Source organism: Onychomys torridus, chromosome 1 (genome assembly GCF_903995425.1).
Source record: "Onychomys torridus chromosome 1, mOncTor1.1, whole genome shotgun sequence".
In the NCBI taxonomy this organism is placed as follows: domain Eukaryota; kingdom Metazoa; phylum Chordata; class Mammalia; order Rodentia; family Cricetidae; genus Onychomys; species Onychomys torridus.
In genome coordinates, this window is record NC_050443.1 from 93,685,900 (window position 1) to 93,712,436 (window position 26,537).

At 40.1% G+C, this 26,537-nt stretch overlaps 1 protein-coding gene across 13 annotated transcripts in view; it reads right to left on the bottom strand.

Annotated features, from left to right (window-relative positions):
• The window catches only part of Sox6 (SRY-box transcription factor 6), a 543,724-nt gene that overhangs the window by 74,696 nt on the left and 442,491 nt on the right, over positions 1 to 26,537 (bottom strand). For 10 of the 13 annotated variants that reach the window (XM_036195545.1, XM_036195551.1, XM_036195535.1 and 7 more), the window contains one exon: positions 2,163 to 2,312. In XM_036195545.1, the coding sequence (XP_036051438.1) occupies positions 2,163 to 2,312 (150 nt within the window). The remainder of the gene's footprint in view (positions 1 to 2,162; positions 2,313 to 26,537) is intronic. The other 3 variants (XM_036195585.1, XM_036195578.1, XM_036195502.1) reach the window with 1 other exon arrangement.

A 26,537-nucleotide genomic window follows, 5' to 3' on the forward strand; every position in this document is an offset into this window, starting at 1 on the left:
ACATTTTTGATAGGGTTAACTATATTCACCCTCTACCCAGTCTAAGATAGCACAAGATGTTTTTCAGGGGACAGGCTGCAGGGACTTAGAGAGCCTTGCCAGGTTGAGAAGGCTTTTGCTGTATATAGAACTGATAGGTGATACTCATAGCTCAGCTCAATGATTCTGGATCTTTCTCAGTATGGAACTCTGTATGCAGACACTTCCATGCCCACACTGAAACTACTTTCATCTCCTTCATGATCACCACGAGCATCCTCAGTACCACCACCATCAATAGAATGCTCATTACAAGTTAGAAAACATATGGCTTCATGTAAGGCCCATGACATTATCAACTCCCAGATTACAGTGACAGACTGAACAGATGAAACCCTGTGTTTATCTCTGCTACCTTCAGCAAACATTGCCCTGTCATATTTTACTACATAATGCATGATCATGCTCTGGGGAGGGAAATGACTGTAGTGAGGACCACGATGAAGCTGGGTGATCAAATCTCCTCAGTAAGCAGACTGAGCTTACTCTCAGAAGTTCTTCAGTAATAGGAGCATTCAATTTAAATGCCCACTTTGAGTCTTGGTTTATATATTCCTGCTCACATACATAATATATGATCTAAGAAGTATAAGAAATGGGTCCTTTGTTGCTAACATAAAATACAGGGAAGTCAAACCATACAGAACTCTCATACCTAAGAATTTGCATGTGGTCAAATGAGTAATAAAATCTGTTGGCCCACAAAGTTGGAATGGTAAAAGCAGATAGAAACTTGAATTTAGCCAGGGAACATTTACTCATCCAGTAAAGGCTTGGTTTGGTACAGATCCAGTTGGCCAACTTAAATTACAAAATGACTTTTTCATGTTAAAATATTTAATACCCAAATAGCCCAAGTTTCTAGCGTTTCACAATACTCTTTCTCTAACAACTATGAAGAGACTTATTCCTTGGGTTGAGCTGCTGTGCTGACTTGGATTCAAAAATAAACTTTTGGAACTTAAAATAATCTATTTCCACAAACTTACAATTCCTGTGCTAACTGTTTTAGCTTAAAACCTCTAACAATTAAGTGTAATTTCACTCTATTTCTCTAGAGAATCATTAAGTTAATATTTGGGAATGGAACACAGACAGGCTGTTGTGAGGATGGTCATGTTTTGGTTTTCAATACTTGGAGTCCATTATTTTTGCAGACTTTCTGAAATCTCAACATGGCTATCTGAAAATTTACCAAAATAAGATAGCTTCTATGACTGCAGAGCACCCAGTAGTGGTCTTGGTTGCTCTCAACAGTTTGCTATGTGAAGATTCAATAATGGCCAAACTCCCCACATGTAGTACTTCTGCCAAATCACAACCCGCACCCACACTTAGCACACCTCCCCAAGTTCATAGTCAATTACATACAACAACTGTTTCTCCAAACTGTGTGAATTTATTAATTCAATATAGGAAGTAGATACAGTCCCCACAACCAACTTGTACTATGTAGAGACCACATGCAGCACAGATTTGATGCACCTGATCATTTCCCTTGTCATCAGGCACACCCCCCACCACCACTCCATGAACAGTTTGAGGACACTAAAAACCAGTTAAGAAAACCATGTGTCAACACTCCACCCATAACTGTGAAAACCCATTTATCCTCTCATAATGACATGGTATCAAAAGCACCATCAGCCATTGACACCCTATTCCTCAGCACCTCATTGTACTCAGTTTTGGAGGACAGAGCTCCACAAACTATGTCAAGTCCAGCATTAGATTTTCTTTGATCCTCTTCTAACACTGAGGATTCCAGGCCCTACTCCAGTGCTGTGAGTGGGCTCCCCACCTGTTTGAGGAATGTGGAGAGAAGTGTTGCAAGTCTGTGACAAAGTCTGACAATAAAAGCACAGCCCTTCCTGCCAGAGGACATTAAAAACTGAAACCCAGACTCTGAAGGGAGAAATTTTTTTTGAGGAGTGAGTCTTTGGAGTTAGGGAAGGATCTCACAATATAGCACTATTGTTATCAAAAAGGAAGCACCTGTTTCTCAATGCTCACTCATGACATTCCCCATAAAGAGGGCTGCTTATTCCCAGCATAGCCTGCTTCACCACCTTTCTTACAAAGCTATTTTCCAAACCATTTCCATGATCCTGCAAAGCAAGTACCTTAACTTGAGTTACAGGGCTGGTCCCTCTCTTTTCATTTTTTATCCCAGTAGGTGAGACCGTCCCTGCTGTGTTTGGTGGCTGTGGAGTTGATGGCATCTTTGCTCCAGGTGACACCTGCATGCTGGCCAGCTGAGCGGCATAGAGCTGCTGCAAAACAGAGAAGGTGAAGTTGGTCTCGTTAAATGAAGCTGAAACGGGTTCAAAAAACTTACCCTATTGTCAGATAATATCTCTCACAACTCTGCAATTTCTCTCTCACTTTCTTTTAAGAATAGGAAAATAAGAAAAATCAAGTGACTCAGAAAGGAAGAGGACTAGAATGGGAAACATGGTGCTGTAGGTATCCCAGCAATGACCCCATAGGCTGGGACAGCACTGGTCTCTCAAGAACTAAGTTCCCTCAGTTGTACTAAAAGGAGTGGTTCCTTCTAAGAGCCTGAAATCACTGTACAATGTTCTCTAGTGTCAGGCATGTCCACTTGTGGACTAAGAAACTAACCTGAACTTCCCTAGTGGACCGCAGTCTTCCCATACTTCTCTGGGGATGCAGAGCCTTCCTGAAGATCAGTGCTACCTCTGAGCCCCTAGAGTCTGCCAGCAGTCACTTTCCTCTCCAATCTTACCTCTAGGCACCATAAAACAACCTTTGGCAGGGTTAGCCAGATTGGTAGCCATAGAAACAAAAAGGCAAGCTTCTTTTCCTGGCCCAAGTGCTGAAGGAGATAACTTAGTTTCCCCTTTATGGCCAGAACAGCTCTGGTGTTTCCCCAGGCTCCCCTTTGGCTTGGAACTCTAGGCTTATTTCCCTATCTTTCTACTGCTGTCTTCTGGCCTTTTCTAAGTATTTGCTAACTTGCTATCGTATCCATCCTCTGCTCCCTGTTACAAGTGCTCCTCTTCCTGAGACAAGGTAAACAGACAATCTGATATCATTCATCTTAAAATGATTAACATTAAGTACATTGATTTAACTGAATACAGACTCTAGATTGGGATATGGGCCAATCTCCCTTTTAGATAATTTTAACTTTTATCAAAATAATATTATACATGGTTTCATAAATTCAATATTACTTTAAGGCTTTTAAATAAAAAGAAAACCACAACAACACAGTCACCTTAAATAAGGCAAAACCTCTACAGCCACACATGATGGCCTTGGCCTTCCCACACTGGCCTCTCCACCTCACTCCTACTCTGTGGAGACCACCCCTTTTAAACTTGGTAGATGGTTCTTACTTAGCACCTCGTTTGCATAAGTTTATATGCTGTCTGTCTTTATCTGCTGATCTCACACAGGAGGTTGAAAGCTTAGCTTTCTCACATCACCAGCCACATGTGCCTCATGTTTCCCTCCAATTGCTTAATGTTAATGTCACAGATTTTAAGTTAGTCTTGCTGTTTCCTACTACTTTGGCACTCTTCATAGCTGAGCTATACAAAGAGCTCAGGTTCACTCTCTTCTTCCCACCCATCTCCCTCTGGTACGAGGATTGCATCTAGGTCCTCAGGCTTGCTGGGTAAATACCACTTAGCTATATCCCCAGACTTCTTTCAATTTTTTATTTTGAGGCAGGCTATCACTAAGTTGTTCAGGCTAGACTTAAACTCACTCTGAAAGCCAAACACACCCTGGACTTACATTCTGTCTGTCTCAGCCTCCCAAGTAGTTGGGACTACATGGATTAGATACAGTGGTAACTTTTCTCTTTAGCTTTTTGTTAGATTTAATATTTGTATTGTTTATCATTTTATTTTTCATTTCTCTTTTTGGTTTCTGTAACTATCACTGGGTAATTCCCAGGCTCTCCAAAAGATCAAGAAAACTTAACACAATACAGCTGACTATATGGCTAATCTCTGTATCCATTTTCCCCCTTAGAGAAACCCTCTAGAATTCTCAACACTCTTGCTCCAGTTTTTCATTAGGCTGGTGTTACACAGAAGTCCCCTTTGTCTCTGCTATGTGGGATGCCATTTTCTGTCTGTCATTACTTCCTGTCTCTTAGTTAATTGTCATATTTTCGATAGTGCATACACTCCAGGAAATACTTGAGAAAAGTGCCTGTGAGGTTTGTTTTTTAGGAACTAATGATTCAGGAAACTATTATTATTATAAACTCTTGATACAGAATTCTAAGTTAAAAATGATTCCCAGAATTCCAAAGACAATGACTGTACTCTTCTTGCCAAGTAAGTCTGATGTCATTCTGATTTCAGATTCTTTGCATGAAATTAGTTTTCACTTGAGACAGCAATGACTTCTTCCCTTTATACCATGTGGAGAGATTTCCTGCTGAGGGCTGTCTGCCTATTGACTTTGCACTCACTAGTCTGGAGCCTAGCCCTTCGAATGTATAAAACCATGTGCTTCAACTCTAGGAAACACTCTGGGGTTTTCCCATCAACCCACACTAGTAAATGCTAGACATCCTATTGAACCCTCTGGTTTTAGTTTTTCCTTCTGTCTCACACTCTTAAACATTTTATCTACTCTATAACAGGTTATTTTCATCATCTTCTTCTAAGACTTCTAATGAACTTTCCACTGTCACAATTTTAAGAATCCTTTTTGTTCTCTGATTGCTTCTTTTTATAGCATCTTGATCACTATTCTGCTCAGTAATATTAATGATGGTTTTGAATTTGATTTTTGTTTTCTGTTCTCTGCACTGTTCTCTATCTTTTCTTTTAATCTTTTGAGCTCTTTCTCTTACATCTTTGGGTTGTGAGCCTAGCCTTTTAATGGCTGAGTCATCTCTCCAGCCTTGAGCTCTTTCTCATTGGAGGATTTCTAAAGTCTCTGGTGATCATTGACTACCATAAAGGACATCACCAGAAGCTGACTGGGAAATCTAAGTGGAGGGAAGAATTATTGAATGACAGGCTTCAGTATAAAATTATAATGCAGAAAGTAGATTTTTCCCCCTTGGAGAATCCGAAGTGTCAACACTCATAAATTATTTCTCTTACACAAGCCATCTTCTTAGAGGGATACCCCCAAATTCTTGTCTTAGCTTGAAGATTCACTTAAATGCCATTATTAGGTCTGTTGTTCCAAGATTTAAAAAAAAAAAACAAACTATAAAAACAGCTTCTCAAGAGACCAGACTTTCAGTCTCTTGCTAGGCTATGTCCTGCTCTTGAATAGTGGGAGGAGTCAGTAGCCATTACCATGCATCAGCCATCTTGTCGACCATTCTCCTCCTATCTCTGCCTTCTATGGCATATCACCTTTTTCTTTTCTGATGACAGCTATAACTCAACTATCCATTTGTCATGCCTCCAGACATTTACCAGCTCTCTTTCTACTTGTACACAAAGGCTGCCACTTCTAATCCTTAATGGTCCCTGTATTGAGACTTGTGTGAAACTGGTAATAAATGAATGTGTTAATTTGCCATGGTTGACCAATAGTCAGATATCCCAGACTTAACACTGTTGGAGCTTTAAAATGTCATTCAAATATTTTCTTTTCCTCTTAGAATCAAGAGTACCTTGATGGTCAGATTTCTATCATAATAGAAAGCTTCCTAGTTCATCAACTACAGAGAAAATAGCTCAAACCTAGGCATATTAGTAGAGGAAGAAAAACAGGTGGTTTGTATATAATTTCTAGCATTACTATCATTCAGATGGACAAATAAAAAAAATTACAGTAATCAAAAACAGACCTTTCAGCACATGTAATTAAATGAAAGCTTAATAAAGAATAATTTGCAAGAGCCAGATGTGCCTATGTCATGATTGTTGCTTTCTTTGGAACAATTTTTCTAATATAACAAGCCTCTAAAGAAATTAAAGTTTCTTAATTCTGTATGCAATGACTCAGTGGCAAGAAAAATTCACAAGTAAGAGTCAAACTGCTATAATTTAGGCAAAGGAAAGGCTGTGGTTTTGTTTCTCTTTTACTTTGATGGATCTTTTTCTTTTGAAATTTAGCAAGGCTGAGCATGCAGCTCAGGTGGTAGAGTGCTTGCCTAGCAAGCACAAAGCCTGGGGTTCCTTTCCAACACTGCATGAACCAGGCATGTTAGCACAATGTTTGTAATCCCAGGACTTGGGAAGTGGAAGCAGAAGGATCAGGAATTCAAGGTTCGAGTTCCATATTTATCAAATTTGAGGTCAGTCTGAACTACATGAGACCTTAGCTCAAATTAAAATAAATAAAAAGTTTGTAAGACACAGGAAACATCTTCTCTGGAACTTCTGCTTGAACTAGGCCAGCAAAGTTTGATAATGAATGACGTGGATAGAGGGAGCTACAAATAGAAATGCAAATTTGGGGAGCTATAAACAATAACTGGATATTAAAGAGTCATGAAGTTTTAGAGATACAAGTCCTTATAAATAATCTATTCCTTATTAAAAGAAATTTCATTTTGTTTTACTCAATTTTGAATCTTTCAGAGAGCTGCAACTAATAATGCAAAGGGGAAAAACTTTAGAAATAAGTCTATATTTTCAATGTGTGACTCAATTCAAAGATGCTTCAGATTTACTGGACAACAGTTAATTTTTAGAAATAAGGTAGACTTAATTGCTTTCTCTAAAGTTCTAGTAATCATTTCATACTCATACCCATAACATAACATAAGACATGACAAGATCCCAGAAATTCATCATGCTCAGAACTGGTTCTTGTGAGTTGTGATTCCTGAGGCATTGCAAGCAGGGAGAAGAGCTACTGAGTGAAGTGGACAATAGGATGCAATATACGACTCAGTACAATAAGCTTTGAGATAAGAATCAGAAAACAGAATGCAACAAGAAGAAAGAGGGCACCCGTGAAAATCAATTTATCACATTCTATCTAATGAAGCATAGTCATTTAGCTGTAATAATCATCCTCAAATTGGAGATTTTAGATTTGATTTAGATAATAAGAATGCCATTCATCAAATAGGCATCCATTTACAAAGCAATTTCATAGTTAACTTTCTAAGCTACTATCAGCTGAATGCATTCTATCTGCAAAGCTCTGTACCAGGAGTGGAGGAACCAAAGTCTTGGGCCAACATTCAGCCCTGGAGGTGTGAACTGGAGATCTCCAGCTCTTGACTGTTTGCTCTACTGTGGTATCCATCACTTTTGACCCTTGTTTGGTCATGTATGTGTTGTTTCCTATCCTTGACAGACTGTAAACTTCATGAAGACATGAGAAGACACATGATTCTAATGTTTGTTGAATGCCTGGCACCAATGACAGCAGCTTAGGAGTAACAAGTACCCAAGGAATATTTCTGAATCAATATACTACACAGATCACTGCACAGTAGAAGAGGTTCTGCAAATGAGACAGTCACACTCAGCCATATTTATTATATGTCATGAGAAGTTTCATTATGTTGAATTCTAAAAAAATTAAAACCAAAGGAATATACACTCAGTCTTTGCTAAGTTACATTGCTTCACATGACTAGTGAGGGAGGAGAGGACAAAGGAGGCGAATGAAGTATAAGTCACATAGATACTAACAGGTCTCAGAGAACCTCATCACTTTATATACTAACCTAAAAATTAACTAAAACACAAAATTTAAAAATTATTTTGTTTAACCAAAAAATGGATCTTTTAAAGTGGTTTGATTAAAAAAACAAACAAACAAACAAATAAAAAATAAAGTGATTTGACAACACATTTACCAGGTGTTGAACTACTAGCTTCACTGATTTGCTAAAATTTGTCACACAAATAGCATTTGGAGCATAACTAAGGAATAGTGCCAGGATTTCTTTTTAATATATTTACAAAGAGATCTAACAGTTTTCTGATACTGCATCTTTTTTGGGAGAATATAAAAATATTAGTTATTCTAACAACATAGCTTTAGTTGGAAAATCTCTTAGCAGACTAGAGGGTTAGAAAGGAAAAGGGTCAAACTCTGATTATGTATCTCGTAAGGTTTATAAAAGCTTCATTCCATGGAGGATTCTCAGACCAGAGTTCACAATCTACTGATGATCATGAACAGCAACTCCTAACCACAGTTGAGGTCTGAGAAATTAGCAATATAGAAAAGTGGACAACAGGCCGAGTAAAAGTCCCATAAATAGTTCAATTTGGTGAAAATTTTTGCAAACACAGATTTTTTTTCCACTTCAATTTTGTAAAATGCTTAGTGATTTTTTTTTTTTTTTGGGATATTGAACTGCTTTTTTTTTTAAATCCACAACATATACAAAAGACATGCACATAAAATTGAGCACTTATATTTTGTATTTTATAGTGTATTAAGAAAATTTTTTAACTCCATTGCTAAAACTGCTCCATCCTTACTAGCGGAGGTTTAACAACATACTGAGCATTGGAACTTGGGTAAGTGGAGCAACGGCACACAGAACTGAGGGGCTCTAGCATGTTGCTTAAGCTAGCCTGACATCTTCCTTGTACTGGTACACCGTGTTGCAAGGAGCTGAAGTGGTTTCCCAGGACCATATTGTTTAGTACTGGAACTGGAGGAACCTTCTAGCTCACTTCATTACCTGAATGCCAGTGGAACTAGAAATTGGTTATACGATCAGTCTTTATACCTTCCAAACACCTTTCCTGCATTGATTCATTGCTTCATTCAATTTCAAATTTCAAAGTTCACTGACTAAACTTTACTCCATACTTACTAAGCCTTGTACTAAACATCGGAAGTGTATCAACAAGACCCTCAGAAACAACACCCTTTTGAAGGAGAAGCTGAAACTACATAGCAGCCTAGACAATGCTTGTAAAATTACTCTTAGAAATGACTGAGATACACAGAGGATTTCAAGAAACTTCCTACCAGAGGCATTTGATACTGTCTGGGGGATCAGCACAGTCTCTCCAAGGAAGATACATCTTATGTAAGCAAAATGTTTTCCAGGTGAGAAGATTGACAGGAAGCCTTCTAGAATGAAAAACATCGAGCATTCTAGCTCTGAGGTGGAAACCAAGGCAAGCCTTTGAGGAACTTAAATGCTGGTGGGTCAGGGCTGCCCAGTGCAGGTAGGATGACAGACGAGGAGGCTGGTGGTAAGGTGGGGACAGGCCTGTCTCAGCCCATTTGTAACCGCCGCTGCTGCCACCACCACCACAAAACATGAGTGGGGTGATGAAGGAACAAAAGAAATGTATTTCTCACAGCTCTGAAGGCAGGGGTGACCAAGGCCAAAGCACTGGAAGATTTCACAGATGGTAGGGACCTTCTTACTCCTAGAAGACTGTCTTCTCACTCTGCTTTCCACAGTAGAAAAAGTAAGTGTCCTCTTTGGTGCTCCCTTTATGAGGGCTCCATACTCAGGGGCAAATCACCTCCCACAGGCTTGTTTTCTGACATCATTATGTGGGGATTAAGGCTTTCAGCATATGACTTTTGGTGGGAACATAAATATCCAGTCCAATGCCAGGTTACATTAATAATCCTAGAATTTATCCCTAAAGACAGGTACTTAGAAAGAGAAGTTAGCTAAAATCAGGATTAAGAAAATCCTCTGAGATGTGCACAGACCTACAAATTACATGCCTCTAACAATGCTCTCAGGAGTTCTGGACCTCAGGACCAGCCTGATTACAGCCTTTCTCATCTTTGTATCCTAGCGACCCTCTCAGCAGCAGGTCTGCACAGACTCAGCACAAGGCACTGGGTTCTACCAGTCTAACTCAGCTTTAGGGCAAAATGCTTGCGAGTCTTCTGGGACACACTGGCTGACACACTTTGTCACAATCATGCCACACCACCCTTGTGTTTGGGAAGAGACCAACAGCTAAGGTGATGCCAAATTATAATGAGTGGCAACATGATGAATCTACATTTATCATATTGTAAAAAACACCTTTTATACTTGTATTCTCCAGCAGAGAATGCCACAGAGAAAGGATACATGGCTTTTTTCATTCATAGTCATATCATTTTCATATAACTATTCTGCCCATCACCTAGTTACCCACTCCCATTCATTCACAATGTAATTCAACATACTGAATATTAAACTAAGGTATGGTGGTGCTAAATATTTGGATTTATTATTTTATTTAATCTTTATCATAATTATATAGGAAAAATAGTTAACTATGTTAGCAAGTCTCACCTTTAATCCCATTTCTTCTTTTAAAATCAAATTGTTTTAAGTAACTAAGCAGTGACTCACAGTGAAAACCATATCTGGTTCCTAGCCAACAGACAAGGATCATTGTCTAGGAGAAGAAAGATTCTGATGTGCCCACTGTTCTGAGTTCTCAAACATCAAACTACACCTCCAGATAACTGATACTACTCCTTTAAAAATGGCATTTCATAATGCACAAGTAACTAAAGAAGACTCAACACCACCAGCAGCCATCATATATTTACTCTAGACAACTCCCTCTTCAACCAGTCTAAGCCTCCATAAAGACCGAAACCACCCTTGTTCAACCATCCAACAGATGGGAGAACAGAACCATGCAGAATGTGGTTAGAAATCAGGAGACTCAGTAGGCAGGGGTAAAAGACCCCAGGTATGTTCCAGAAAGTGGAAAATCAACACAAAAATCACAGCATAACTTTATATATTCTGGATTCTCTTTGGAGTAGACTCTCCTTGCATGTCATTTCACCTAATAAGGACATGGAGTGGCCTGCCCACGTCTGTCTCAAAAGAAAGGGAAAATTCTCCTTCAAGCATATATTGCCTATTGGTAGCTTAAAAAAGGAAAGGACACCAATAAATTGTTCAACAAAACCAGATGCCACCATTTCTACCAACAGACTCAACTCTTACTTGTGTATTTATCCCTATTAGTACCTGAGAGCCCAGGCCTAGTGCAGACCCAGGCTAACAGATCCCACTCTGCTGTGTCCCATACTGCTCAAGAGGACAGCAGAACTGGGAGGTAACAAGTAGGGTAGGAAACGGAAGCATCTGGAAGGAAGTGACATTATTTACCTGGCTCATGCCCCAAGCCTAACTCAGTTCTCCAGGCATCTCCTGGGCTCCTCTGCCTACCCAGGAAGCCATGCTATAAAGCTGGACAAGTTCAGCTGTGAAGAGGTGGAAACAGAGGCAGGTAATTAAGAAGCCTGATTTAGTGCTTGTTTAGCAGAGAGGAAAATATGTCAGTACCAGCCATTCCAGACTAAAGGAGAGGTGAGGGGAGAGTTTAAAAATAATTACTTGAAAGGTTTACAAATATGTTTACTTCTCATAAAGCTTCAATGTCAACAGAATGATCCAGGAAATACAGCTGTGGTTTTCTGGAAGGACAGAACTGAAGTCCTGTTTTCAACACAGAAGGTACTTGTGTGGCTAGTCCATTAATACTTGAGGCCAAAGAAGCCTGCCTGTGGGGGTAGAAGGTGAGAGAAGGAATAGAGGAGGTCGGCAGCTTTCATTCTCTGTCCTGAGTTCACTGCCAAGTCAGTCTTGCCTTCCTGCATATTTTATCCTATGCTCTTTCCCTTTCTTTTTTTTTTCCAATTTTTTTTTTTTTTTATTAAACTACAATTACTTCATTTTCTCCCTTACTGCCTCCAACCCATTTCGTGACATCCCCTAGCTCCCTTTCAAATTCATGGCCTCTTTTTCTTTAATCATTATTGGTGTGTATGAGTGTGTGTGTGTAAATATAAACATACAACTTTCTAAATCTGTTTAGTGTTTTTGTCTGTATATGGTTTTTGGGGCTGACCACTTGGTATTGAATAATCGTTTAAGGGGCTCATCCCTGTAGGGTGTGGCTAATTTTCTTTCTCTCAGTAGTCATTAACTGCCTGCAACTCTTTGTCTAGGGGTGGGGCCCATGAGATCCCCTCCATCTACACTGCTATTTCACATTCTACCTACCTTTGAATCTCAAACAGAGCAGTTCTCTGTGAAACGTTCCCTCCCCTCTGGCCTATGACATTCACCTCTCTAGCCTTGTGTACTTTATGGACTTCCCTTTATTCTCTCCATGTCTTTCTCTTCCACAAAATTTCTAGATTATCAAGAAGTGAACAACTGGGTCTTCTTTAATCTACCTTCCTAGTATATAAGACAATGTCTGGCATTTAATAGCGGTCCTGCTCACACTTGGCCATTAAATACCTTTCATTTCCATTCGGTGTCATCTCCTTGGAACTGCTACCATTTCTGCCAAAAGCCTTTTCTCCGTTTCATTTTGGCTGGTTTTGTGTGTCAACTTGACACAAAGTCATCAGAGGAATGAGCCTCAGTTGAGGAAATGCATCCTTAAAATCCAAATTTCTTATTTAGTGATCAATGAGGGAGGGTCCAGCCTGGCCTGGTGGTCCTCGGTTCTATAAAGAGGTAGGTTGAGCAAGCCATGGGGAGCAAGCCAATAAGCAGCATCCCTCCATGGCCTCTGCATCAGCTCCTGCCTTCAGGATCCTGCCCTGTTTGAGTTCCTGTCCTGATTTCCTTCAATAATGAACATCAATGTTAAAGTATAAAAAAACCTTTCCATCCACAACTTGCTTTGGCCATGGTGTTTTGTCACAGCAATAGAAACACCAAGCCACTCCCCAAAAGGATTATCAAAGACAGAGGTCATCTTTGCTTCTGTCTTACTGAAGTTCTGGACATGCAGGTTCATTCTTACACAAAAATACTGGGCAGTGTGACATTAGCAGAATCACTGTGAATATCGTTCTCTAGTCTCTCCTCTGTATACTTGAGGAAATATCAAGTCCAGAGGATAAAAGTGGTGTGCTTAAAAACATTAGCTGGCAAGCAGCAGGAAGAGTGAACCCAGAGCTCAGGTTTATGGCCTTTCCCAACCACCCTGGAAGCACTTGTGCCTTCCTGTCCTCTGTTCCCTGAGGGACTGGGCTGCAAATAGAATTTGTACATTTTATCAGGGATAATTTTATCCTAAAAATGCTTGAGAGCTAATCTGCAGGTACCCAAGAATGATTTCTTTTGGAGAACTTTTTTTGATATTTGTTTTTAAATGTACATATTTAAAAGTGCCACCACAGTAATTAGGTTAAGGTAATTATAATCATGTTGAGATATTCTCAGATTTTTAAAACTAAAGCTTATGCAATTATAGATAAAGGGGTGAAAATGTGTCTCTGGTAGTAGTAGACCTGAGAGTTTGCTTAGTCTTTCTATAGTAGCCCAAAGCAAACTAGAACAAGTAAGCCACTGTAAGCTACTGAATGCCAGGACTTGTTGCATTTGATTCACTACTTCCTGCAGCCAACTCAAGAAGGTCAACAAAGGAAAAAGAATGCAAAGGGTAGACCCCTGGAGGTCCTCTTGCCTAGTTCTCAAGCATGCAGGAACTGGCTTCTGTGACTTGACTTGCAGCAAACAGGGGAGGCAATGTGTTGGGTGTGAAGGAGAGGAGGATACAAGAGAGGCTCAGGACACCTTTTTAAAAGCCAGAATCCACCCAATGGCAGAACTTCCAATCCTCTGCTATAAAAAATAATCAATTGAGATTCATTTTCCCATTACACAGGTTACCTTGGGCTACATTTTAAAAGAGTAATTCCTCACATGTCTATGCTGTGTGGTACAGTTTGCTAAGAATAAATGAAGCATCTCCCTCTCTGTTTCTACTCTTTTCTTTTATGATACTAGAGAAAATACATCAATATATAATGCCTTTTTACATAAATGAAAGCAAGTCACTGAAGCACTTGGTGACTCCACTCATGAAGCAAGGTATCCAAAGAGGTGATAAGAACAGATAGAAAGCAGCATCACCAGAAGCAAGCTGCTCCATGCCCATTTCCAAGAGTTGAGCAGGCACTGCTAAGAGATCCATTTCTCCTAATGCAGTGATGTTACTGTGACTTTGTAATCACAAAGCCAGAGTTCATGAGCAAAACCCCAGACTAGTGCATCTCGACTCTATCAAGAGGACAGACTCAGTTGTGAGTCTGGAGTTTGGGTTTGAAACTTGAGTATTAATTCTCACACACACAGAGATCTGTATTTTTCAGCACATGTGTTCTTTTGTATAAATGTGAGTTTGTCAATATTGAGAGTACAGTTTCTTTACAGACATACAATAAATTCATTCATCCTATCATCAATTCATTCAAAAAATATTTGTTGTGTGTGTGGCTCTATGGGTACTAGTAGATTTTAGAAAAACACAAGTGTGGAGTGCTTTGGTAGGGAGGAATAGGGAATGGACAGACAAATAAGCATCCATTTGCACAATTCTGTTGTGATGTTTACTATGAAATATAAAACAACTGGGTGTGTCAGCATGCTTGGTATTTATTCTATTGAGTAGAAAGATGAGGAAAATTTAAGAGAAGAGGACTAAATGAAGTGAGGGATGCTGGGGGCACAGAACTCAGTCAGAGACAATATGTGAATGGCAGTCCTGTGACAAAGGTGCCCTTAGAAATCAAAGAATCCAGTGTGGTAGGAGTAAGTTGCACCAGGCACCAGAGAAAGAATAATGTGTTGGACAGATAGAAGGTCACATCCTGTAGGCCTTATATATTACAAAATGGACTTTGGATCCCACACTGAATTTCTGGGTTTCTAGAAAATACCATGTTAAAACAATATGGCTGACCTGGAAATTCTCAGCAGTACCAACATGGAAATCTGGAGACAGGCCAGACTTCCTTGCCTGGGCCCAAAATGATTGCCAAGGAACCAGCTGTTGTTGCTTGAAAAATATTCTACAACTGCCTGGCTTCAATCCCTTTCAAATTCTGTCTACAATGAAGCTTCCAGGCCAATACTGAATGAAGACAAATATGGGTTACTATGTAACTAAATAAAATATTTAAATTGTTAAAAATATATATGGAAAAACAAAAATTGAATGTAATACAGTATTTTCTAAGTGGTACCTTCCTGCTTTAGTTATTGAATGGAACAAGTGTTGCTGATTGGAAACGAGTGTTTAGTATGTAGAACATCGTGCTAGTTTCATGATAAACTTGCTTTTTTATTCCTCAGCAGCCTTTGGAAGACTGAGCAGACTCATGCTACTAAACATAGTTCACACCTATAATAAAATCCACAGATTTATTAAAAATCTATTTTATATTAATGCTAAAGTAAAATTTGCATTTTTAGAACTATTGAAGGAGAAAGGGATGTAGTCTGAACTCACCTGTAAGTAATCAGGTAAATAATAAGGAATAATGTAAAATATTCTCTTAATTTCCTCATATTTTCTTCTGTACTTTCTTCAAATTTGAGCAAATGTTTTGCCCTATTTCAGGGCCAATTCTGCTGTCACTGTTTAAACAGCAAATTATTACTATTGCCAACTGGAGGAGTTTGTCATATTTTGTAGTATGTAAATATGCCATCTGCACCTTGCAGTGATACCCATAGTTTGCTCTCCAATTAGCAGAAAAGGAATACTTTGTATGTGGTGGCCATAGTGCAAAGCCATTCAAACGATGGCTAACAGCATAGGACATGCTTTATTGTCAGTAGATACTGATGGACAGCTCAACAATTTACCTTGAACATTGCTTACAGCAGACTAACTAGGGGATAAGTACACAAAGGGCTGAATATGAAATTTAGAAAAATAAGATTGCATAAGTTGCTCTGAGAAGCAGAATGTGCATCATGACCAGACTGCTCCTCCTTCAGACATGGATGCTCACTAATTGTGATCTTCTCTGTGATCTTCAATAAGCCATTTAGTCTCTCACAGGTGAGAAGTGGAGACGCAGGCAGAACATTCTGCCCAGGTTATGTATGCAGTGAACTGAACTCAAGTATTGGAACTTTTTGTTCTTACAGCACACTCTCCTTAAGGGAAGGCCATTCTTAGAGCTGAGGCAGGGGCTTGCCATGTAGGAAGCCAGAGGTGAGGTGGGGGAAAATGGAGGGAGAGAGGAAGAGAGGAAGAGAGAGAGAAAGGACATTATTGGTTGGGGATGTAGCTCAGTGGTAGTAGAGTACTAGCACATGCAAAGCCCTGGATTCAATCCCTAACTCGGTGGGGATGGGAGGTATATCAGAAATGAAAACAAGCAAACAACAAACCAGGACAACAAGGACTAGTCTAACTAGTCATTTACAAATCACAGAAACACCACAGCTGCAAAGGCTTTGACTAAGGGCTCTTAGCTGAGCTTTGCTCCATAAAGCCCCAGAAATAGGCCCTTTGTTAGCTGAAAGGTAAAACAATAACCATGAACAGAATGGGCCCAATCCCTGCACCATGCTTTGGCTGTGGTTAGTAATATCTCCTCTCTGCTCATTCCTCTGGGCTGGGATTGGGAGGCTGCACACTACAGAAATAAGATGTTCATGCCAAGGGTCAATGTGTCGAGTCTATAGCAGTTCCCTCCCCTCTGGTGACAGGGGAGCACCTTGCTATTCTCTGGAGAAAACGAACTTTGTGCTGCCTATTCTTAGAAAGAGAGGAGACTTTAAACGTTCAGAACCCCAGGATTTTGGAGGGCTTTCTGACTCTTGTCATGTCCTCTAAGCCTACTGTAACATGTCCAGAAAACTCTTACTCCTGATGTCAGATCACGGCTCTGGTTTGTTAAGAAAGCTTCTGCACAGCTCTTTGAAGGAATAATCTTATGGTTTCGTGGCTGTCTTGGGTCAGGGGTTCAAATCGGCATTTCTTTCTGTCATTCCTTCTATGCTGTGTGATAATCTACAGCACAGGAAGATGAGTCCCAAAACCAAGTGATTATTTGACTTCAGCAACTAGTTCTAGTTAATCAAAGACTTCCAGCCTCATCACAGCATGAAGTGCTGTGTGGAGAGTAAGAGAAGAACAAAGCATTTTGTCAAGCAACACACCTCGTGACATAAATACACATGTCTCTTAAAGGAAATTTTATCGTTTCCACATTATCAGCACACAAAAGGCACATTCTTGTCACAGACCTGGTGTGACTGTGGAGTCATCGTCATTGGAAACAAGAGCCTGATTAGGTTCCCACACAGATATGAATAGATTTTCCTTTTTTTGTGTGTGAAATAGCTGCTTTTATTCCTTTTCAAACAGACTGCTAATTGTCACCCTAAAAGCACTGAATTGTGCTCAGACAACATTTGTTTCTGCTCTCTCTTCTTGTCATTTTAGAATCGGCCAATAACATGACTGTCCTTCTGGTTGGTCTTCTGGTGAGTCTGAGTTAATCCACAGCTGTGTGGATGTGGAAAAGGTACACAGCAGGCTGCGGCTGCTGGGGCTCTTGTCTGCTAATAAAGTGTGCAGTCTGTGGGACAGATGTTAGGGGATCTGTTAAATAAGTCAGTGACAGAGATCCTGACCTCTGCCAGGGAACATTTTATTATTCCAGAAAGGGGCATAATTACAGCATGTTAACAATGAGAAGAACCAGAGCCTTTCTTTACAGATTTAACTTCTTGTTATATATTTTGGGTGGAATAAGAGTATTCGGGCCTATTCACTGAGAATCAGTTTGATTGGGTTGAGCACAAACTACAGATTATGGGATTTCCCCAAATCCCCAGGAAATGGTTGGACCTTGGCTTTGTGTCAATCTTCCACAGTGTTGTTTATTCAGCGTGTATTGTTACACTATTTCTACAGTGTCACTTGCCACAGGGCACCATTGTTCTGAAGGGACTATCAATCTTACCCAACACAGTTCCCTAACTATTAAATCCAGTAAAATGGGAAATGTAAACCTAGAGATCAAATTAATAGAGGAATATCACACACTATATCTTATATTGCTTTACTATTTCTGGTATGAGTAAAATCATGTTTACTACAGGCACTGAAGATCCCCTCATGTTGAGTAAAAGGCCTGCTGCTCTCTGACCTCATGCTGACCTCTCCAGTCTCACTTCTGATTGCTCCTGCACACTTAACCTGGACCAAGTACTTCTAAAGGTGCCACACTGCCTGCTGCTATTGTCTTCATGTCTCCATGCTGCTCTGTTTGTCTGGGGATCTTCTCTAGGTCTCTGCCACCATGCATCCCTCCCCACACTCTCTTTCCAGGAGTCAGTATTGCCAGCATCTTACCCAGGAAGTTTGCCAGAACTCCCCCAGAAAGAGCTAAGTTCTTCCTCCTCCCACAGTGTTTTCAAACTGGGAACACATCTATTTTAACTATTATTACATTGCTTGCTAGATCATGGGCCCTCAGAGGGCAAGAGGTGAGTCTTACTGATCTTACTATATCCCAAACAGAAAAAAATGCTTACTATGTAGTAGACATTTAATAAACAATTAGGAAATTAGTGTATAAGTGAACTAAAGAATCATTTGTCATGCCTACCAGCACTATAACAAGGTCTTTTTTTAATGGATAATCTTAATTAGATTGGTACAACCAAATGCAAACTCTCCCCCACAACACACACACAGACACACACACACACACTCTCTCCCCCCCTCTCTCTCTCCTAGTATTTATATCACCCCAAATAGGTAACAATACAATGCATATTGTCTTGTTGACTATCGTTCTCAATTCAACCAACACTTGTTTATATGGAGCAATGGGGTTTGCTCTTTGCACTGGTACCTGCACTTCTCTGTCCCTTCACCCAGACCACTGATAAGCACTGCAGCTTTAGGTAAGCTAATCTATCTCTTTGATCTTCAATTTCTTCAACTATAAAATCAAAAGATTCCTATAGCATTTGGCGATATGCAAGCAATTTCCACAGGAAATTTCTTATCCTCACTGGCATCATCCCTAAAGCCACTTAACAGAAGGATTTGGGGATTGGGAAGGTTAATTTGCCCAAGTTCAAGTAACAGACTAGAAGTAGGACTTGGCAATTGAGACTACTGGAGGCCTTTTTATCTTCCCAGCTATGGAAATCTGTGGGTTTGACAATCTTACTGTTGATTTGTGAATTTTTTTTCTTTCTGGATGTTGGGTTTTTGTTTTTTGTTTGTTTGGTTTTTTTTAATCAATAGTAAATCAAAAATAAAGTACTCTAATTGCCAACTGGCTGTGATTCATACTAGAGTGCACTGTATGGAACTTCATGATTTTTGAAGTCAGGAGCAGGAGCATCAGATACAGATATGAGGTCAAAATATTTCTCAGTGCCTAGATTCAAACAGTTTTGTAAATAAGTAAACACCCATAACAAATGAACACCCCTCTGCTATCTGTTCCCATCACTTTGAACCACTGTTCATTACTTGATTTCCTGTCTGGAGTATAAGAGGGTAGAAAATTGTTTAGTTTGCTTGTTTAATTGAAGAACATCAGACGGACATGACTTAAAATTGTTTGGTAAATGGGTTAGAATATAAGCACAAAGATCCAGAGGCAAAGGATACTGAATATCTAACCATGTGCTCTAACCTTGTGCTCCTATGGCTTTAATTCTCATGACTACCAATGGAGACGGGAGTCCCACTTCACAGGTGAGGAAGATGAGGTTTAGAGGATGTTAGGAAGTGGTCACTTGGTTCTTTTAGGGATCTTGTAGCACTAGGAGGTGATGCTTTCACAAAACCTCCAAGCCACTCACTAAATTACAAATCAGAAAGGAAGAGAAGAGTGTGAGCCAGGGCTGGCAAGTTGGCCAGGGGTACAACAACGGCTACACAGGCCTGGCAATCTGGGTCAGATCAGTCTTCAGGAGCCACAGTGGAAGGCTGAAAAGAAAGAACTCTCAAAACCTTCCTCTGAGCTCCACTCATAGGACATAGCATGTGAATGTGGCTCCTGCTTCATGCACTTTTGTGGACTAAAATGAATGATTTATTTATTTATTTTTTTTTAAGAGAGAGCAAGCCAGCTGCTACACAAAGGATGACTTGCAATTTCAGTCACTGGTCCTGACTTGATATATAATGACATTCAGGTCTCCTAGTGAGGTCAGGAAAACCCTGTAGACAGAGGTGCAGAACTAGTAGGTTGTGGCTTCATAGAGGGAAATTCTAGAGGGCTGTTTTGTTTGGCAACTCCTAAATGTTGTTTTCTGAAGACCACTGGTAAATGGATGGGAAACTGAGGCACCTACATCAAAGGAGTCACATGTAAGTATCTGAATAAAGCTTCTCTATTTTGTGTTCCCCTCCGTGCTCTGCTGCTGTGTCTGAGCCAATCCCACAACTACACACTGTGTGGGGACTGTTCCCTGGGGTGTGAAGGCAGCACATTTTGTAGGTAAGGAAGGTGCCTTAAGCAGGTGACCAGCATCCCCACCACAAGGGGTGTCTTCTTGTTCTATGGTGTGGAGTCAAGCTCCTGAGAGTGGAATCAGTGAGAATGCCCTACGCAGCATTTCTCCTTTATTTTAAAGTTTTATATTTTATTTATTTGCTTTTCTCTTCAAGCAGACCAAGTGATAATCCTCTGGGGATGCCACGCTAAAGCACTTTTCCTACTGAGTTTTGAAATGGGGCCTCCGAGAAGGAGTTTGATACAATTCAATGACTGAAACAATACCTTTGTCCATTTGAGCATGCAATGGCCCACTGCAATACAGCTTAGTTAGAGGGAAATTCCAGAAAGAGGACTTTTTTTTTTTTTCTTTCCCAGTTGACTAGAGTGGGGCTTGGAAAATGGAGCTCCCTCACTTCCCCAGCCTCTCACCAGTGTTAATTAAATACAAATCACTTAAAATGGGAGCGGTTAACCAAGAGCAACACAATGTTTCTAACACATTCCTGTGAGCACAGATGCGGTGATCCCGTTATAAGAAGGCTCTCGAGCCCAGAGGTCTCACTGATGAAAAATTATAAGAGGCAAAGCAACATAATGTGACAACTGTTCCCAGAAAAACACATTTTTAAACTACCCATTTCCATATCCATTGTGCTTAAGTAACACGTATCATAAAGGAAATTGGCGTAACAGATGGTTTTGGCGTTGGGGAGCCAATGCAGAGCCCGTTTCACATGGTGCAGTCAAAGCTCCATGTAAGCCAGCTGGCTTCTTACCTACGAAGTCCGCTTTCCCTCAGTTAGAGAAAGTTCGCAACACTATGAGGATCAGCATATTTCTCTGTGTGTCAGCCGCCGCCACATCGTCTAACAGCGTCAACTGGACAAGTTGCCCAAACTCTAAAAATGGAGCTTGCTGAACTGGCGCTTCTGTCCCGGCCACTTGAAATTAGAAAACTCTTCAGCTGCTCCACTAATGGTTCTGGAAGTTTCATACACTGTCTGGATCTATTTGTAAATTAAATCGTTTAAAATAAAGCTCTTTAATACTCCATAATCAGTCCTGTCTCTCAGAACATGACTTTACTGTGAATGCTCCTTCCTGGCTCTCCTATTGTCCCGAGGTTCCCGGGAAGGAGGCACCCAAGCGATAATTCAGCATTATCACTGCTCCAGTGCACTCATCGCTTAAAGAGAAGCAGAGGATCAGGCTCTCTGCCCCTGGCTCCCAGGCCCCCTGGCCCCAGGCAGGCATGGCAACCCAGCCACAGCCAGATGTCAGGAGGCATACTCAGCTCCTCATGCAGCAGGCCCTCACTCCAGTATGGTCAAACATCTGCTTCCTCTGCAGGCGAGCAACCTGCTGAACACAATCCGAGGGCTGTGCAGGGGAGGCATGGCCAAGGACACAGTCCCCAGCTCCTCTAGGAGACTCATCAAAACTCTGAAACTATAAGACAGCCCCAGAAACTCCCCCAAAGATAGAGCTGCACATAGCAGAAGCATCCAAAGCATTTCCTCCAAGGAAAGGAAGCTAAGGAGTAAGATGGGGTTCCTCACAGTCCTTCTCAGTTTTGTTCAACTCTTTTCTTCTAGACAGCTGGGAATCTGAAAAGTATATCAGCTCCTTGGGGTGTGGTGAAGATCCCGCTGTACGATTCAGTTACATCGCCTCCACTCACTCACATGCTACCGTAAGAGGGACTGTGTCGGGTATGGAGTTCCAGAGTTGAATGACTGTCTCACCACCAGTCATCCAAGTTCAAGCAAAGAAGCCTCTCTGAGAAACCATTCCAAACTACACTCAGCACCTACTAGAGCCTCACTTCTCACATGGGAGGGATCCTGGTCCAAATCGCTTAATTCACCTGAGCTTTCATTTCTGCTTTAATCCTTCAGGGATAATAGTAAAAACATTTCTTACAAAGGCTATATATAAATTGCCTTTTAAACCAGAAAACCGGTGTGATGTAAGTATATATATGAATACATGTGTACACATACACAATGTCACAATATTCTGTCAGTATACAATTAGCATGTGAGTGATAGGTTTCATTTTGACATTTTTATGCGCATACATCATTACACCTAGTTCTTATTTCATGATTTTCACAGCTAGCTTTTATTTTGCTTTGTGTCAGAAAGGAATTCAGGTTACCTTTGCATCATTTACTTAATACACCAGATACAGGCCCTTTGCCAAGAATGGCCTCATTCATACTATTGGTTCTAAGGAAAAGTGCCCCCTATAAAAGGTAATGACCAGCTCCCATATCCTCACCAAATTTCATATTCATATCAATCTCATAGATTTGTATGCTGTCGAAGTAAAAATTAACACTCCCTTATTGAAAGCTAAGCACACACTGTGCTTAATTCCGTTGGGAGAGCTATGGCTGCCCTCAGCAGAACTGGCTGGCTAGTATAAAACTTTGAGTTTTAATGATCAGAGAAAAGCAAACAGGACAGAATAATCAAATGGGTCTTGATTTGTAGCAATCTGCCCATGTCTGGGTAGACAGAGAGGTTATTTCTGCCACAGTGAGTGGTTGCTAGGTCCTATTCTTCCCTCTGTTTTCTCTTTCTCCCACCAGAATGCAAGCTCAGTGAGGGCAGGGCTTTGTGGCATCCACTGGTACCTCCTAGTATCTAGATGCCTAGTACCTTTTTTCAAGCTCAGCACTGCTGACAGTGTAGGTAGGGTGTGCCTCCATTGCCAATGGCTGTCTAATGTATTGCAGTATCTTCAGGATTACCTGTCTGGTGATCTCTTCCTAATGCCACAGTAATCTCATCGCCCTCTGCCAATCAAAGCAAAGTGTCTCCAGACACTAGCAATCAAGCCTTCAGGAGAAAACTGTCCTCAGTTCAAGACTGCTATCTAAAACAACATGTGGTAAGCAACAGATACTGAGTAAATAGTGGCAAATAACCAAATCACTACATTTCTTATGTTTGGACTTCCTTACCATCCTTTTCTTAAAAAGACATTAGCTTTAGAGCAGTTTGAGTCTGACTGTGAAATTAAGAAGGCACAGAAATCTTCCACGTCCCAGCCCTTATATACACAGTCTCCCCGTTATCAACATCCCCCCAGAGTGGAACAGGTGGTAAGGATGAGCCTATACAGGCTCATCGAGGACAAGCAAGCCTGCATCAACTTGCATATAGGAAGTTATAGGAAGCTTATGCAGTGTTCCACATTCTCTACAGTTCCACATATCCTGCATTTACAATCTAGAGAGTATTTTCACAGTTCCTAAAATCTCTGTCCTGTCTAGCCCTGCCCCTCTTTACCCGTAACCTTAGAAAGCACCGTTTTCACATATACATTTCATTTTTCAAATTTGTTAAGCATAAATCACTTATAAAATCTCTTAAACATGTATTTTGATACAATCCTAATAATACAATATGTGGGGTTTTATTTTTTATTTTTTAGACAGGGTTCATGCAGCCTGGCTGTGCTAAAATTTGCTATGTGGGCAAGTCTGGCCTTGAACTCCTATTTCTGCAAAGGGCTGAGACTACAAGCATATGTCTCTGTGACAAGCTTAGTAAGTGTTGATTTTAATAGTCATATCCAAGCACATTTTAAAATTTTAATTTTTATTGGTTCTTTAAGACTTTCAGGCTGGTTTGGTGGTACACATCTTTAATCCCAGCACTCAGAAGGCAAAGGCAGGTGGACCTCTGTGAGTTCGAGGCCAGCCTAGTCTATAGAATGAGTTCCAGGACAGCCAGAACTACACAAAGAAATCCTGTTAAATTTTATACAGCATGTTTTCATCATATTCACCCCTCCCCCAACTCCTCCCAGACCCACCCTTCCCTACTCACTAGTAAGATGCAGTAAGATAGATTTTTAAAATATGTATTATTTCATTATATAACTTAAATGGATAGGTAAATTAGCAAACAGTTGATAGATAACCCAGTAGGATTTCTAGATAACAAAGAGTTCTGTCTTGAACTGAATTGAAGCAAGTGCAATACATTAGCACCTTGGAGGAGGTGAAACAGTGAAACACACCATGTGTCTTAAGCAATGCTCTCCATACAGATCCTTTACTTTTATTTTTCTTCATGCTGTTCAATGTCAGCACCTCCAGGGAAAACACTGACAAGGTACCAATGGGCAAAGCCTAGGCTAAGTTATATGTCCTGACATCAAGTGTTGGGACAAGGCATTGTGGCTAGTGTAAAGGAAACAGGACAATGAATGGACTCTTCCACAGCCTACCAGAACTTGAGATTTCTAGCTTATAATGTTTGCCTCACCAATTAAGGATGACGGAAATCATGGCAAATTTATTTAGTTCTTGGCTTTCATTCTTTTTAATTTAGTAAACAGGAATGCAAATTCTTAGCTATATCTGTATTTATTGTTTATTTATATAATGGAATTGTGTCTGTTTATAAAACTGGGGGAAGGAAGAGTTTGTTCCTCTCAAAATTTTGATTTAAAACAACTACTACTAATTATGAAGATTAGAATATATAGTGGTTCTTTTTATATGTGTATCATTCAGCACAGAATAGTTGTTTATAATGAACATAAAAATGAATACCTTGTTAGTATCTACCTATCATCTATCATCTATCTATCTATCATATAACAGTTTAACTCATTATCAAAACCCTTATAATCTCGAATAGCCAAAACTTGAGATGGTTTCAAACAATCACATAGAGGGTGAACTGTTACAAAACTTCCCTGAAGTGACAGTTGGGTAGACTCTTACCAACCTGAAGGCTAGTAGCATCTGAATGCTCCCATGAGCAAAATAGAGAGGTAGATCTGGGAGGACTAACCACAACATGCCAGCCCTCAGTGAGAAGTTTTTCAGTGCACTTGGGTTATGTCTAGGAGGGGAAACTCCTCCAGCTTCTCAGTCTCTTTTATTAAAATATCACTAAGAAATGTTTTAATCTTGATCAGTCTTATCTGTTACCTGATATCATTTTCCAGTACAAATTTCCTAACTATTGACTGTACTTATTCATCTTGAAAACTGAGGAAAGACTCTTATGACACAGAATGTTTTGCTTTCAAACTTTCTGACACATTCTCAGTCATGTTGTATCTCTAACTCCAGTATAGACATATATAGATAATACCAATCCAACATGCTACAAAGCTTATTTGGTGAAACAATGATAACAATGCTATTATAGAAAATCTGTTACTGTCTATTTAAATGCAAGGACAATTGTCCCTAGGTATCAGTGGGAGATTTTTTCTCACCACCCTTTGGTACCCAAATCTCTGGATGCTCAAGACCCTTACACTCAACCCTTATATAGTTTTCTGTGTTCTTCAGTTCATCTCTAAATCTTGTATAATACATAATGCAATGTAAATGCTATGCAAAAACTTGCTATACTGTATTATTTAGGGAGTCATGACAAAAATAACCTGTACACATTCATTAGAGATGCAGTTTTCACAACATTTTTCTCCCCAAGGACAGCTGAATTCATGGATTGTAGAACTCACAAAAAAAAGTAAGGGCTGACCATAGTGCAAGTTTCTTGATTGTGGAGTGACTGGTGGGGTTGAAGCTGAATGACTCTTGGTGGGGGTGGGGAGCTCTTCACCTTAGTAGAGATGAAGGACTTCACAGGTTTTCACTTCCAGTGTACTGGCCTCTACTAACTATATCTGAGGGTATAGTCCAACACCCCAAGAACCAAATAACAAACAAAAGGTAACAGGGTCTATGAAAGAAGAGCTAACTCTCTCAACTTCAGGGCACTTACTTAAAACTAAGTGAAAATCTAAAGGAAAACTCTTTCGCTCAATGTTTGATTACTCACTCATTCATGGGGAAGAGTACAAATTCCAACTTTGCCAACCACAGTAACCAGTTGGATTTCCAAGAACTAGGAATGCCTCTGCATCTAGCAACTTACTTTAACTTGTTTGTATTTCCTTCAGCCTCCATCAAGATTCCCCAAGAACATGTACATTTTCTAAAGGAGCCATCTGGAAATGAAGGCTTGTTTATATGCTCCTTACAGACAGAGCAAAAGACCAAACCTTTTAAGAAAAGTTTTAAAGAAGGTTTACCTGACAGCCAACCAGAGACTAATTAATTAATTCATTTATTTATTTATTCATTCATTCATTCATATGCTCATTTTGTTAAATGCAATGCCAGAAAACAGAAATAGTGCTGGGCAAACAGCAAATAAGCATTGGTAGGGACTAGAGCTCAGGGTCTGATTCCTTAGCTCAAGGCACATTGGATCCAGCTGCTATATTCTCTCAGGTTTTAGTACCTTCTGAAAGTCAAGAAACAAAGCCGAGGAGGTGAATGCAGGTTGATTAATAAGAGG